Source organism: Drosophila suzukii, chromosome 3, assembly GCF_043229965.1.
Source record: "Drosophila suzukii chromosome 3, CBGP_Dsuzu_IsoJpt1.0, whole genome shotgun sequence".
Taxonomy (NCBI): domain Eukaryota; kingdom Metazoa; phylum Arthropoda; class Insecta; order Diptera; family Drosophilidae; genus Drosophila; species Drosophila suzukii.
In genome coordinates, this window is record NC_092082.1 from 24,126,501 (window position 1) to 24,141,675 (window position 15,175).

A 15,175-nucleotide genomic window follows, 5' to 3' on the forward strand; every position below is an offset into this window, starting at 1 on the left:
CATGCAGTTGATTTATTATTGTTTTGATGTGCAAGCGTCAAAAGGCAATTAAATAAAGAATAAAGTAGTATACTTATAAAATATTCCTTAGTATTTCGGAGATGTTACTTCTATGGAATCAAAACCCACCGAACCGGATCATTTGCGATGCACATCACGTTTTCCTCGGAGAATCCGAGTTGATCATTGTGAACATGTTGCCAAACTGTTGTTAGCAACATTGAGATAATACACAAAATTAGGTCCAAGCTCATAAGCATTAAAGGGGACCGGCATCTCAGTGCCTCGCTTTTCACCCTAGCGATAAGCAAGAGCAGAAAGTACTCGGATTATTCGGGCTTTCATCATATTTACTATTTAAGTGCGGTTCCCATCCCAGAAAGCTTTTGTCTGGGATCTGAGTTTAGAAATACGCGACTTGCCTGAGAGCCGCTTCATTAGCCAGGAAAACCCAAAAGTGTCAACGCATCGAACAAGTTCAAAAGCAGTGCCCAAGGTAAATCGTAAGTCAAGCCGATCTGAGCTCGGCTTCCATATCGGAGCAGTGCTTGTTGGAGAATTGCACAAGGCAGAACCGATTTAGCTGGCGACGGAAGCGGCACGCGATAAAATCCCAGTGCATTCGCAAAAATAACTCAAGATGAAGGCCTTTTTTTGGGCTATCGTGGTTTTATTGGGCTTTAGCTCGCAGCATACACTCGCCAAAACATTAACCAGTGATTATATAGGTGAGTTATCCAGATGAATATCAATCAATGAAAGGGAATTTCAAATGGAAAAAAGGCTTTCGATGTAAAATAAAACTATCGTAATCACGTGTGTATCTCTTGAATGCACATGAGAAACCAAGCTCAATTCAGAGCTAAGCGATTTTTGTGGCACCTCCGAGGAATATATAATTTTGGAAACTAAAAAAGTAGTTGTATTAGTAGTTTTGATACTCTGAACATAGTATTTCACACTGAGAAAATTAATCTTTAAAATTCAACGTATTGGGTGCTAGTATTGGGTCAAATGGATATTTGATTTTGATTTTTAGAACGCTCAAGTCCTGATTTCGCACCTAAAATCAGAAACCAAATCTTTTAGCTTTCGTAGAAAGACATAACCGAATTTTAATATCTTTACTTGTTTACAAAAAAATAATTCTATGTTTAGTGGGCTCTACAAAAAGTTATAAATTAATTGCAATTACTTAACATAATTGATTTAGATTTTTCTAAGTATCGATTAGATAGATTACAATCAAAGCAGTTTAAGACCATTACTCTGCATGTATTCCAAGCTCAAAAGAAAAGTTGAGATACATAAGTTATAGCTTAAAATAGCAAATGAAAATAAATACATTCACTACTTAGACCTCCTCGACTTCAGCGATAATGACGAGTTTCAATGGGGGGAGTCCGAAAACCAGGTATATGAAAATCGCACTGGGGAAAGCAACACCGTGAATTTTTTATCACGACATCGTCTGAACAAGCGGCAGGCTCCTACTTCACAATTGCTGGTGAGTCATTTACTATACTTATGTATCATGACTTTAAAAATGTTTAAATATATAATCGCAGGAGAACAAGGATTACGGCCCATGCAGCACTCCTTTGGGTGAATCCGGTCGATGTCGCCATATTATATACTGTCGCATGCCGGAACTTAAGAACGATGTTTGGCGCCTGGTATCTCAGCTTTGCATCATTGAAAAAAGGTACGTAAAGCTCGGTGAATATATTCGTTAAAGTTCAAGGTGGTAAACTGTTCCATATTATGGTATCTTAATTTTATTGCCGTAATGTAATTAATTTCCCACTAATAGAATATTTCGGTGTCTCAGAAACCGTCAGAGAGTCATTTGACAATTTAATACAAACACTTCCTAACCACGTATGTATATCTTTCAAAATTAGAACCCTAAACATTAAATGCATATATATATATTTAACAAATTTTAAAAACAGACATTTCAAAATTCAAGAAAGAAATCTTTGATAATTGTTAAATTTTAAATTCTATATTTAAAATGTATTATAACTGCAATGGATATAAAACATCAAATATTTTAATTGAATATGAAATCCTTGGATTTACCAAGTTTTTGTCAGTGCATAAGTTAATTTTGAGATAATAATATTATTTTAATTATATAACATTTATTTTTTTTATAGTATTATAGTATTAGTTAAAAGTAACGATAACTAAATAAATGTAAAATGTAAAATACCGAAGCAGTAGCTTGTCCGATGATTGCACAAAGCAGAACTGTCAACAAAAATCCCAGTGATTTTGCGCAAATAACTCAAAGTGATAGGATTTTTATGGGCTTTCGTGGTTTAATGTTGATTTGTAAAAAATTTTACCAATGTGGAACGCAAAAGAAGCACCCATTTTTTCTAAATCTCCCAAGTTGCAGTTCAAATAATTTCTTTACCTCAGCTCCATAGGCATTTGCTGCACTGACCAGTCGACGAGCAACCGATTTAGTCCGCAGATCGTAACCAATCCGGACAAGGATGAATCGCGCATCGTCAATAGGCCGGAGCAGCGAGGGTGCGGGATTACCACCAGGCAGTTCCCACGGCTCACCGGCGGACGGCCAGCCGAGCCGGACGAGTGGCCTTGGATGGCGGCCCTGCTGCAGGAGGGCTTGCCCTTCGTCTGGTGCGGTGGGGTCCTGATCACCGATCGCCATGTCCTCACTGCCGCCCACTGCATCCACAAGAAAAGCAAGGAGGATATCTTCGTGCGTCTGGGCGAGTACAACACTCACATGCTGAATGAGACTAGGGCGAGGGATTTCCGTATCGCCAACATGGTGCTTCACATCGATTACAACCCCCAGAACTACGACAACGACATTGCCATTGTCAGGATCGACAGAGCCACTCTGTTCAACACCTATATCTGGCCAGTTTGCATGCCGCCCGTCAACGAGGATTGGTCGGATAGGAACGCCATTGTCACCGGTTGGGGCACCCAGAAATTTGGGGGACCCCATTCAAACATTCTAATGGAGGTGAGTTAATCTACATTTCATTATTCATGTTATATACACTGTTTATTAATATGTTGTACATATATTGGACTCCTGAATATCTGATTTCCGACTCTTAACTTAAAATACATTTTTAAGCAGCGCTCTAACTCAACTTGTATATAACAAAGTTTATAGACATTTTGTTCGTTAAATAGTAATTCAAGATTTTTATATTATCATGAGGCAGAATTAAGACATTTTGCTAGCAAAAATTAATTCATTTTAATACAAAAATAACTTAACGACTTCAGGTCAACCTGCCGGTGTGGAAGCAGTCTGACTGCCGGGCCTCCTTTGTACAGCACGTCCCGGACACCGCCATGTGCGCTGGATTTCCAGAAGGAGGTATGGACTCCTGTCAGGGCGATAGCGGCGGTCCACTGCTGGTCCAACTACCCAATCAACGATGGGTCACCATCGGCATAGTGTCCTGGGGCGTGGGCTGCGGACAGCGTGGTCGTCCGGGTATTTACACACGCGTGGATCGCTACCTGGACTGGATTCTGGCCAACGCAGATGTCTAAAATATACGCAGTACTGTCTTTAGTTCGTCAGTACATTCAATTTACTTGGCATTAGGTTTAACAAATGCTATGGTCTAAATACACTAATTAGCCTGATAACGATCGATATCAATAAAAACTATGAACACCCGGTACACCCCCAAACTTAAGCTACGATTAAGGCCATGTCGCCGACTTGGCGGCGGCCGCGGTGGAAATCTTCTGCAGCGGCTCCTGCTCCACTACGTCGTTGTTCGTCGTTTCGGCATCGGAAAAGGCAATCTTGTAGACATCCTCGTACGTCTCAGCAAAGTGTACCTCCAGGCCTTCGGTAATGTAAGTTGGTAGCTCTTCGAAGTCTTTCTTGTTATCCACCGGCAGGATTAAACAGTTGACGCCACTACGACGGGCCTGAATGAAAGGGATTAACCAATTTAAGAAGAATCGTGAGATAGTTTTTGGCTTTAACATACTGCAATAGTCTTCTCCTTGATTCCACCCACGGGTAGAACCTTTCCCTTCAGGGACACTTCGCCAGTCATAGCCACATCTTGACGCACTTTCTTTCCAGTGGCCAACGAAACCAAGGCTGTGATGATAGTGATTCCAGCACTGGGACCATCTTTTGGTGTGGCTCCTTCAGGAACATGGAGGTGGATGTGTCTAAAAATTAAATATTTATATAAGACAAACCGTTGTTGACTGACTGACGTTTTAAATAAATAACTAAATTACATGACCCAAAACTGTTAAAACTAATTTTAAAATCATAAAAAGCACCCCATACTGACATTGTTTAATAAAGGAAACATAACTTTAAAATGTAAAGCAGTTCATCATGTAGATTACGAATTATTCAAGTTGTAAACTTAAATACAAAATGCATGCTTTTTAATTATAGAATGACGATAAAGCTTCTATCTAAAATTTGAAAATGTAATGTACAAATGTATACTTACTCCTGCTCCAGGAACAAATTCGTAGGTTCCAGCGAGTGCAAAAAGTTGCGCGCCACTGTCAAGGCTATTTGGGCTGATTCCTTCATGACATCCCCCAAATTTCCAGTGATGTGGAGAGTTCCTCCAGCAGCAGTCGAATCCGTTTTTTCCCCATGGCGTATGTGGCGCCTGGAGGTCTCGATGTACAGCGATGAGCCGCCCATAGCCGTCCAGGCCAGACCCATGACCACGCCCACCGGTGTGGTGGCGTACATGCGATCTGAACTGAAGATCTGCTTGCCCAGGAATGTGGTCAGGTTATCAGCGTTCACCGGGAAGTGCTCGCCCTCTTTCTTGACCAGACGGAAGGCCACTTTTCGTATAACCTTCTCGATGTGTTTTTGCAGGTTTCGCACACCGGATTCTCGGCAATAACTGCGGATCAGCATATTTAAGGCATCCTCGGTAATATTAATCTGCTTATCCGTCAATCCGCAGTCCTTCATAGCCTGAGGCATGAGGTACTGACGAGCGATGGCGATCTTTTCCTCAGCCACATAACCAGACATCTCAATCAACTCCATGCGATCCCTCAAGGGCTCAGGGATGGTGTCAATTACATTCGCTGTGCAAATAAAGAGCACTCGAGAGAGATCTACTGGCACATCCAGATAGTGATCCAGGAAATTGGCATTCTGTTCGGGATCAAGGAGCTCAAGCAAGGCCGAGCTGGGATCTCCCTGGTACCCTCTGAAAATCAGAATAATTACTCGATTTAATTACGTTCTAGTTGAAAATTTAACCTGCCACTTACTTGCCAATCTTGTCTACTTCATCGATGAGCACCAAAGGATTCTCATTCTTGGTCTTCTTTAGACACTGAATTAACTTGCCCGGCATGGCGCCCACATAGGTGCGTCGATGTCCCTTGATTTCGGCCACGTCTGTCATTCCGCCCACACTGAAACGGAAGTACTCGCGATTCAAAGCGCGAGCAATAGACTTGGCTATGCTTGTCTTGCCCACACCTGGTGGCCCATGGAAGCACAAGATCTTTCCCTGCGTAGTGCCCTTCAGAGAACTGACGGCAATAAACTCCAAAATACGCTTCTTGATGTCTTCCATGCCATAGTGATCGTTGTTTAGTATCTCGGTGGCCTTCTCTAGGCAGAGGTTTTCGGTGCTTATAACTCCCCAAGGCAAAGAAGTGAGCCAGTCGAGGTAGTTGCGGGTTACACTGGTAATAAAAGAGGATGTTAGTGATGTAAAATTCATGTGGAATAGCAGAGCTTACTTAAACTCAGAGCTGTGGCTTTCAAGGAAGTTTAGTTTGGTCAGCTCTTCGTCGATAACCGTCATTATGCTTTCAGGAACGATTTTATCCTTAAGTTTTTCTCGATACTTTTCGCCTATGGCATCTTTGTCGTCTTTTTCGATTCCAAGTTCTTTTTTAATAACCTTCAGTTGTTCTTGGAGTATATATTTACGATGCTGCTGCTTAACTTTTTCCTCTACTTCGCGTCCAATTTTTTGTTGGAGTCTCGAGAGCTCCAGTTCCTTTTTGAGTAGAGTCAGGGCCAGCTGCAGACGTTCTGGGATCTGGAAAAGGTTTACTTATTAAAATATACACTAGAAAAAATGTGTAATTCAAACTACATCTGTTTCCTCAAGGATTTTCTGCAGTTCAGCCGGTTCTCCAGCGGAAAGGGATGCACCCAAATCACACAGGTAAATGGGGTTGTCGACAACTCGTTGGTTTTGATGCAGCATCTGCTGAAGACTCTCCCTGGAAGGTAGCATTGACTTGAATAAGAATGAAATATACCCTATAACTAAGCTTACCTATACAAGGGGTTCATCGTAATAATATCTCGGAGGGTCTTGATTATTTCCTGAGTCAACGCTTTGACCTCTTCCGTTTGTTTGTAAGCCGGTTGCTTAATATTTTCCACTTCCACAATGAGTACAGGTGGTGCGCTGGGCGCGGATTGTGTGGCATCCCCTTGGGCGCCTGCCTGGGATTCCACTTTATTTCCTTCTGTAGGAGGCTTAGGCGAACTCTCAGACTCAACTTGACCTGATTTGAGTGGCGGCTCCAGCGTCTGGTTTTGTACCATTTCCTCAGCGGCCGCCGATTCGCGCGATTTTCCAGGACGACTTCTGGGTAGTCGGCCACGGGACTTACGAGATGGGTCGGCTCTTGATTTTATTGGTGCCGTCTCCGCTTGATCAGTCGTTTGATCTTCAGCTGGGATTTTTAATTTTATATTAAATAGTGGATAATGCAAAGTTGTCATTTTCACTAAGAGCAAAAACATATGTCACATATTTGGGCGCTTAGTGTGTGGTCTAATGGTCAATATGCTTACCGGGCTTGGGAGTTGGGACATCCTCGACGACCTGACCAGTGATTCGAATACGACGATGGGCCACCACAACCATACGCAGCTTGTCACCCAGATCCTGAAGCTCTTGGATTTGCGCAAATGTACCCATACTGTAGACATCATCCAAATTGTGGATTAGCTCCTCTTCGCCATCTGATTTCTTAAGAAAGACGCCTACATAAGGTTGATTTAGCTTGACTTTGCGACGCAGCAGATCCATGATGATGGGATTGGAAACCTAGTAACATTAGAAGTAGATTAGCAAAAGTTTTCTTTAAAAATGTACTTTATGCGAGGAAGGCTAGCTTAATGGATTACTATTTGAAGTACCTTTTCAGAACATTGATATTCGAGACGTTTTGGCCTATTCTCTCATTGTGGACAAAGTTTTAACTACTTTTGGCATTTATATGTCACCGTATTATCAAAACTAAAACATCTTTGTTAAATGTTTCCTTGCAATAACTTTCTTGACAGCATTAAGATTTTTGTTTGGTTAACCCTACATACCCTGCCTATAAGCTAATACTTCTTTAGTTGTTTGCGTCAATAAATACTTGAACTAGAAGCTGTAACTTATATGAGAAAAATGATAACGTTACCTCTACAATCTTCATGAAGCGCGGAAAGAGGGGATTCTTCCGCATGGCCAGCAGCGGGACATGTGGCCATACATCGGGCACTGCTACAGTGGCCGGCAACTGGGGATCCCGATCGGACATGACCTCGGGATTATGACCCTCCGACATGAGATCCTCGTCGGAGTCGTCCCGCTTGCGGCTGTAGAAACGTTGGACCATCATGTTTGCTCCATGAAATCGCTGGAGGTGCGTCGCCCGAACCCGGCAGCATTGCACCAGGGAACTCTGGGCGGGACGGTTCCTGGTCCACACCGACGACGAGGCGATGCCCCGCATCATGGGACGCACTCGGATAGCGCGGGCTAGCATCTCGATGGCAATTCCAACTCGCAATTTACTTAGAAATAACTAGAAATAGTATAAAAACAATTTGCAGTCCAAATGTGTGGAGAGTGATTATGTGACGGAACGGCTGGTGAAATAGAGCTGGGGAACTGGTTACGATACTATCGAGTAACTATCGTTTGCGAGTAACTATCGATTTTAGGTTCGAAACAATATGATAGAGATATTTCGAAAAGTCCCTTCTTTATTCAGATTCATTTCAATTTTTCAAGTTTTTTCTTTTCAAAACATGAGAAAAAAGTTAATGGTACAGAATATCTACCTAAAAACCATCGATATTATCAATGTCTTGATTTTCGATGCTGTCAGTGCTGGAAAACTATTCCGGTGTTGCTGCACAGTGGAACTAGTTAAACCCTTATTTCATTATCTTAATGTTAAAAAAACGTCACAGGGCTGGATAAGCCCACCATTAGGTCAACATCTTAAATAACCTACAGAGGAGTCTTTTGACTGCTTTTAATTAATATTCCCTCAGAAGTTTAAGAGAGTTTAAAACGGCACAAAGAGGAAAATATAACCCATACCTTAAGGGGAAATAAATTGTTATATTTATATTCATAGTTAAGCTATACGTACTTCAGTACCCAGAACATTTCCTTTTGGATTCTTAAGAATTCATTTTAACAAAGTAATTTTTGCCCCACTTCTCAATACTTGCATTTGATGAGTTAAAAAACTACGTAATTTCCTAATCTTATTATATTCTTGCCAAGTTTAAAATAATTTGTTTAATTTTTTGGATTTTTGTCGATGTCTGGTCCACTGTATAATCAGTGTTGATAACGGGCGAAAAACAAACGGAGGACAGGAAGACGGCATTGACTATTTTAGAAAAGGCTATTTAACTGCATTTAACCATGGTTTCCCGATTTGACCAACAGAAGACCAAGCACCAGCTCTTCCACGTGTCCCTCAGCCTGGCCACCATCCTGATATGCATGGCGTACATGCAGTATCGCCGGAACTGGGCGCATCTCGGCAGCTTCTGGGATTCTTTGGTGGTCCCGATTGTATTTCTCGGCGAGCTGCTGAAAGTTATACTGGCCCGGTTCTACGGGAAAGTTGAGGATGGCGTCCTGACCGTCAAACAGCGCCAGAAAAAGGCCTCATACTTTACGCCGCGGGAGCTCCTCGGGGGATTCACCCTGCAGTTCCTGTGCACGCTGCTGTACGCCTTCATCTGCATCATTTTGGGAGCCCCGGTGCTGGGCAACTACGAGCAGACCTTTGTCCTGGCCTTACTTATGACCCTGCTGACGGTGTCGCCCACTGTTTTCCTGCTCGGCGGCGGCGGAGCTCTCCAGGTTTGCTTCTGTGAGAAGCCGGACTTTGTGACCAAGTGCGAGGATACGGCGCTGAACCTGTTCAAGTACAATGCGCTGGGCGGGATTCTGGGCGCCTGGGCCGGAAGTGTGGTGGCGCCTTTAGACTGGGGACGAGACTGGCAGGCATACCCCATTCCGAACGTGATTGGAGCACTCTTGGGCAGCGCTCTGGGCAATATATACGCCTGTACGCATGTCCTCTATGCCACGGCCCGTGTTTACATGAGCAAGAAACGCACTTAAATCTAACAATAAATGCTATTAATCCTGCCACCAAGATTATTACGTTGCGCTGCCTCTGAAATCCACACACTCATCCACTAAGAACCACGTCATCTCGTCTAGTCAGCAGCTTAGGAACTACCAAAAAGCAATTAACACATTAATGTTACATATTTAAGCATTTTACTAGAGTGTAATATTAATAAATTCTTTTTAAATCAATCAATTAATAAACTAACAAATTATGAATTTAACCACAAAGCGCTAAAGACACTTCCGAGAATACAAGAAACCTTTTCCACTATTACATATGATCGGATAAAGCCACTTTGAAGTGGGTAATTATAAGATATTACAATTTTTGAATATAAATATAAGTATTCCATTTTATTTATTTGAAGTTTTAGCCCTAATCATATCAGCAGTTTTAAATGGTTTAATATCTGTCATTCGCTACTATCAACAATATGAGGCATAGAACTGACCGAAAAACATTCATCATTATCGTGCCATTAGTTTTTAGTTGGTGAGATCTAAATTTTGTCCAGGCAGCGTTTCTGATCAAGAAAATATACAAATCATCATCCTTGAAGAAACGAATATTTGATCGATTTCAGCAACTTTAAATCAACGAAAATATTTAAAAACATATTTTAGCATCTCATAACTGATCCACAGAAAACTTATAATGATTTACAAACACAAGGTGACAAATATTTTAAGCTTTAACTGCCATCACAAAGCTCTCATCCTCCAGAAGACACCGTTGGCCCACATAATTATCGTTAGGCTCCCAATAGTCCTCTTCTTCAGCGTTAGCCAGGGGTTGCCATGCCTCTTCATTGTTAACCGCTCCCTCTGGAAGTGGGAATTCCCGACCGTTATCTATGGAGTCGTCAGGCGATTGTCTTCTTCGCTGAAAAGCTCCTGTTGGAGCCGCCGGACAGTGACCCGTCTCATAGAGTTTAGAAAGCTTAATGAAGTGCTGGCCACAGGCCACTCGCTGACCCTCCTCCCTGGCCACCAGTGCACTCCAACTTAGGGCCAGAGTGGCATGTGGCACATAGCCAGCGATGCTTGCGTTGAACTCCTCCGTAGAAATATTTGTATTGAAATAGACTGTCTCCTCGTTAGTAAGGAAACTTTGCGGTTCATGTATCGTCGGCATGTACTGATCAACTTGCTGAGCGTGCTGGGCAGGCATGATCTTCAAATGGGAAAGACGCGTTTGCAATAAAGATTTGATAGATGGAATGTCTTGGAATTCTTCTTTTTTGTCCCTTTCCTGCAGGCGACACTGGAAATTGCAGCAAATGGAAGACTTGAGGCACTGTGATCCCGCCTGTCCCGGGCTGACTCCCATACTGTTCATAACTATAAAGAAGAGATATCGAAGTTAAAAACCATATTATTTAATAAAGCTTTCCGTACTTACTGTATAGCTTATCTGGATTTAAATTAAATTCCTTGGAGTACAAGGAAATCGAGTTGACATACACCTCCGTTCCTTCTGACGCATGCTGATTCTTAACGTTCATATCTAGACCCAGTTCATTCGTCACCGCGTTGCTAACCACACAAGTGGCGTCGACCTGCAGGCAACTCTCAACCTGCAGCTGCCAAATATGCCGAACCAAACGATATTTTATGTGTGAATTAGCTCCTGCTGGCAAGGAGTAATAGAAGAGCAGGCGTAGGGTAAAGGGTCCTGCTTGGTGTGGAGCTTGCAGCCACATGGAGATGGTTTGCGCCTGCTGGGCATCTAAGGCAGCTAGGCCTGGGCGCTGTAGCAAGCGGAATACTCGTTGTCCACGTATTTCCTTGTCTTTAACGAGCTTGTCATTTGACAGATTGCGGAGGGCTACAAAGCAATGTAACATTTAAAACAATATACATAAAAATGATTTGTTATTTACTCACAAGTCATCATAGCTAGTGGCATTTGGCTGTGCTGATCCAAGAGGGAAACACAGCGTGGATTATCGCATCCCAAGTAGATCTCCTCAATCGGAGCAATTCCCAGATTCCGAAGCGTGACATGAACTGGTATAATTTCACCAGCCAATAGCCGACTGGGGACAGGAGTGAAGCTTACACTCATGGCAGGCAGTTGAGGGACCAATTTGATTGTTAATCTATTGTCCAAAACAGTCTGCGAGGATTGCTTGGCGTTGTGAGGTCTGATCTTTTGCGTTTCGAACTGCAGCGTACCCAGGAGACTGGCTGCAGGATCCGCACTGGCTGCTACTCGGCACACTACTCCCAGAACGTTCAGGCGTCCAGTCAACTTTGGAGTCAACTTGAAGTGCAAAGTTTCTTCAGCTTGTTCGGCCAGTTTAATGGAAGCCACGCAACTCGTTTTAATTGCTGCACCAACAGCTATTTTGCTGGCACTATCCGATGATTCCTCATAAATGCAAGCGTTGGAGAGCACCTCCTCGTTGTCCAGAGTGAGTTTCCAAAGAAGATCTATCTCGGATAGGGCTATGCCACACCGAACGCTATTGGAGAGGCTCACAGCCAGCTCGATGGGCTCACCCTGCACTGCAACAGGAGTTTCCAGTGCAGGTTGCTGCTTGGTGTACAAATATCTTGAGGGCTTAAACACGAACGGCTTATTATTGGCAGCCGTGATGACGAGCATCTCCTCAATCTTGTTCCAAATGGACTCATCTGCCGTCAAATTGGAGTTGATGTCTATGTTGGTGGCTGGCACCTGAGGTGCCACAGCCGATGGTGATTGCACTAGGGTAAGAACACGAACCGAAGATTGCACTACTTGGGGCAAGGCGTGTGGTAACAAGCCCAGCTCAGGACTTCGCTTCACAAGTTCCTGAAAATTGAATATAATTAAATTAATGTCAAATATGGCTTTAAAAAAATCAGCTAAGCAACAAAAAAAGTTTTTTTTAGTTCTTGATTTAAATAACAATAAAGTAAAGATAGATTTTAAACCAAAATATTAGGATTTCAACAAATTATGAGAGATTTTCTTACGTTTTGCGTCTGAATATACTCTTTTAGGAAGCTCGTCTGCTGCTGCGCACTTTGAAGGCTTCCAGGTCTCAGTAAATGGGCAAAGGAGCGACTGGCCTCCTCAAGTTGTTTTAGCATATAGGCCTGCTTAGCCACCGTATACTGAATATGATCTTCAGCCAAGCTCCACTCGCGCTTCTGGAAGACCTGGTAAGCCTGTCGATAGCAACGATATGCATGCTTTCTTTGGCCAGCGCGGGAATAACGATTCCCGGCCAGCACAATATGAAAGGCATACTTTCTATGCATGGGCGGCTGGGTCACCAGGAAACAGTATGCTGCCTGTTCCAGCAACAGAGCTGAGCGAAGATCTGACTCCTCATTGGTCATGCGAATCAATTGCTTGGCAACCTCGCTATACAGCCGCGCTGTTTTTAGACATTCCATGCTTAAGAGCGTTGCTCTGGTAGCAAATTGCTGTAATCTGAAATATAAAAATTATCAGGAACTGCTTTGGAGCTTTAAGAAATCCCACAAATAACATACTTGCACACTGTGAGATAACACACAATTGCATCCTCCATATAGTCATAGGTTTTCCGTTGAGCAGTACCCAACATAAAGGCGGATAGAGCCGCCATTTCCAAGGCCCCCGCGTAGTATTGCCAGGCCGAGTCCGCGTTAAAGTCTCGCTTGGCTTGATGGTAGGCTTGGAAAGCCAAATTGTAATGGCCAAACATGAAATAAAGATCGCCTAACTTTCGAGTTTGCAGTTCTGCAGATTCGTTTGTGTAGCTGTAACATAGAGTTTTAAAAGTAACAGGCAATATACAATTTCGCTAAGGGACATCTTACATGACTGCATTTTGATTGTTTGCTCCCGCTCCCGGCTTGCTGGTGACGAACCACCGTTTGGTGGCGCTCAATAGGGACTTGCTGACGCCCTTTTTGTTGGTCACTCCCTCGGCCAGAATGGCCACCAGATGCTCAATATAGGGTATCAACGCACGTACAGCATAGTCCTGAACAAAGTGCCGAAGGTTGTCGATGTCCCGATTGGTCAGACATCCGCCGTGCGGAGCATCCGCCTCCAATTCATTCGCCCACACATTGGGATTGATGGTTTGAGAGGCGATGCTCTCGCTGCTAATGCTGAATTTCGAATTGATCGCCTCCGTAGCGCTCTCCTGCATCGGACTTAGCGGATGCAGCATGGCCAAATCGGTATCCTGAGCATTGGCTCCGTCCAATAGCTGCGACATCTGCATGGCAGGCATACTGATGACAGAAACAGCTTCCTGCGGCGATTTTGGTGCACTTAGATCGGTAGAGGGTAGGTTTGCATCGCTTTTAGGCTGCCTTTTGATAAATGTTGCCCAGTGATCTGGAACCTCTGCTGCACTCTGGCCATCCAGGGAGTTAATGGACACCAGGAAGCACTTGCTGTCCCCAAAGGTGGATTTGAGCAGCTCGAATCCCTGCTGCGCCTTGGATAAATCCCCCTGGTTGGCCTCGTGCAACACCACATAGCTATTTAGGACCTCGGTGGGATGGAACCACTTGGGCAGCTTCTGCGGCGTGATGCTCTGCATCTGCTGCACACGTTGACCCAGTTTATGGGCTGTCTCCACGATCTGCGGATCCGCGCTGGAAAGCACCAGCAAGCAGCTCAGAAGATGGCGAGTGAACTCATGATCCGCCGGGAATTGCACAGTCAAAAAGGTCTCCCGCCATTGTTCGAACCACGGTTCCGAGGTGGGCAAGTCGAGGTCTATGTCAGCTGGAGAAGGGAGGACTACATTAGCACCAAGCAGTTTTGTGTTAATATATGGCTTACCTATAGTGGCCAGCCTGGTTTTGTCATTGTGCGCATTGGTCACCGACTCATTGAGCATCTTCCTGGCCAAAATGGTCTGCGGCGGCCGCCAGTCCACATCACAGAAGTTGAGGCGTAGTCCACGAACGGATACGCTCGTCCCGGAAACGTCCCGAAAGTGTGCTAGAAGTGGGTGGTATAAATACATTATAGCTTTCTAAACACTGCTACGGTGGAGTGTAATTTTAATTGATTTTGTCATGATGATTAAATATGTACATAAGATATATATATATTCAAAGCTAACTTACAGTGTAAGACTGTGAGCTAACTTAAAATTAGAGCGCTAGCAACTAAGGCTTTTAGCTCGTATGTGTTATTTTATATCGAGATAGCTTTCTTAAATGGTTTGGATGTACATAAGATGGAATGAGCTACACCATAGGATAGGATCAAATTTTGTTATAGTGACATTCTCAGCCGCTAAATTATACCCTCTTTGTGTTCAAAGTCATGCAAATTGTTGAATAACCGAGACGAATCTGTTGGGGAGACGTGCTATTTTTTTGGCCCCAGCTGTGCCTTGTTTACCTCACCTCACATCCACCCATTCCCCACCCCACTTCACCCACCATCGTTTGGCAACTTTGCGAACGGCTGCAGGAGCTCCACGAAAGACAGGTTATTCCGGTGGCAGATCTCGTCCGCCTGCGGACTGGACAGCACGCCGATCAGCGGCGAGAAGATGTTCCGGATTATGTCGCGCGCATTGTAGTTCTGGCCCGTCAGGTGCAGCATTACTTTAACTATTTACAAAGAAAACCCAAGACACCTCAAACTGGGGGGAGCAATTAGAGCTGGAACTATAACGAATTAACATCGATAAAATCGATGGTTCCAGATATCAGACACCATGAAAATCCTATCGATTGTTTCATTTGGAACGCATTCAAAACAAATAATTTATACCCCTTCCTATAGAGTCCAT

At 43.6% G+C, this 15,175-nt stretch overlaps 4 protein-coding genes across 5 annotated transcripts; 2 read left to right on the forward strand and 2 right to left on the reverse strand.

Annotated features, from left to right (window-relative positions):
* The first annotated feature begins 316 nt into the window (after positions 1-316).
* On the forward strand, positions 317-3,689 carry LOC108011384 (trypsin-1). Its single transcript, XM_017076503.4, has 5 exons — positions 317-728; positions 1,359-1,507; positions 1,569-1,705; positions 2,431-3,010; positions 3,283-3,689. Exons 1-5 carry the CDS (start codon positions 641-643, stop codon positions 3,553-3,555), a joined length of 1,227 nt encoding a protein of 408 aa, XP_016931992.4. The 5' UTR covers positions 317-640; the 3' UTR covers positions 3,556-3,689.
* Lon (Lon protease) lies at positions 3,574-7,917 on the reverse strand. 2 transcript variants are annotated; one of them, XM_065864198.2, is made up of 9 exons: positions 7,462-7,917; positions 6,842-7,097; positions 6,315-6,774; positions 6,129-6,258; positions 5,767-6,071; positions 5,287-5,709; positions 4,494-5,222; positions 4,008-4,197; positions 3,574-3,945 (listed from the first exon to the last, which is right to left on the reverse strand). In XM_065864198.2, the coding sequence occupies exons 1-9, from the start codon at positions 7,807-7,809 to the stop codon at positions 3,712-3,714; spliced, it is 3,075 nt and encodes a 1,024-aa protein (XP_065720270.2). In that variant the 5' UTR covers positions 7,810-7,917; the 3' UTR covers positions 3,574-3,711. The 2 variants fall into 2 exon arrangements, with proteins under 2 accessions (XP_065720270.2, XP_036672277.3); XM_036816382.3 differs by having other exon boundaries at positions 6,315-6,720; positions 7,462-7,916.
* Positions 7,918-8,600: 683 nt separating this feature from the next.
* Positions 8,601-9,649, forward strand: PIG-F (phosphatidylinositol glycan anchor biosynthesis class F). The gene has a single exon (XM_017075581.4). The coding sequence runs from the start codon at positions 8,706-8,708 to the stop codon at positions 9,414-9,416; it is 711 nt and encodes a 236-aa protein (XP_016931070.2). The 5' UTR covers positions 8,601-8,705; the 3' UTR covers positions 9,417-9,649.
* A 104-nt stretch (positions 9,650-9,753) lies between these two features.
* On the reverse strand, positions 9,754-15,047 carry l(3)76BDm (trafficking protein particle complex subunit 8 homolog l(3)76BDm). Its single transcript, XM_017075580.4, has 8 exons — positions 14,820-15,047; positions 14,209-14,370; positions 13,227-14,151; positions 12,918-13,166; positions 12,393-12,855; positions 11,316-12,228; positions 10,831-11,256; positions 9,754-10,769 (listed from the first exon to the last, which is right to left on the reverse strand). The coding sequence occupies exons 1-8, from the start codon at positions 14,983-14,985 to the stop codon at positions 10,114-10,116; spliced, it is 3,960 nt and encodes a 1,319-aa protein (XP_016931069.4). The 5' UTR covers positions 14,986-15,047; the 3' UTR covers positions 9,754-10,113.
* Positions 15,048-15,175: the final 128 nt, after the last annotated feature.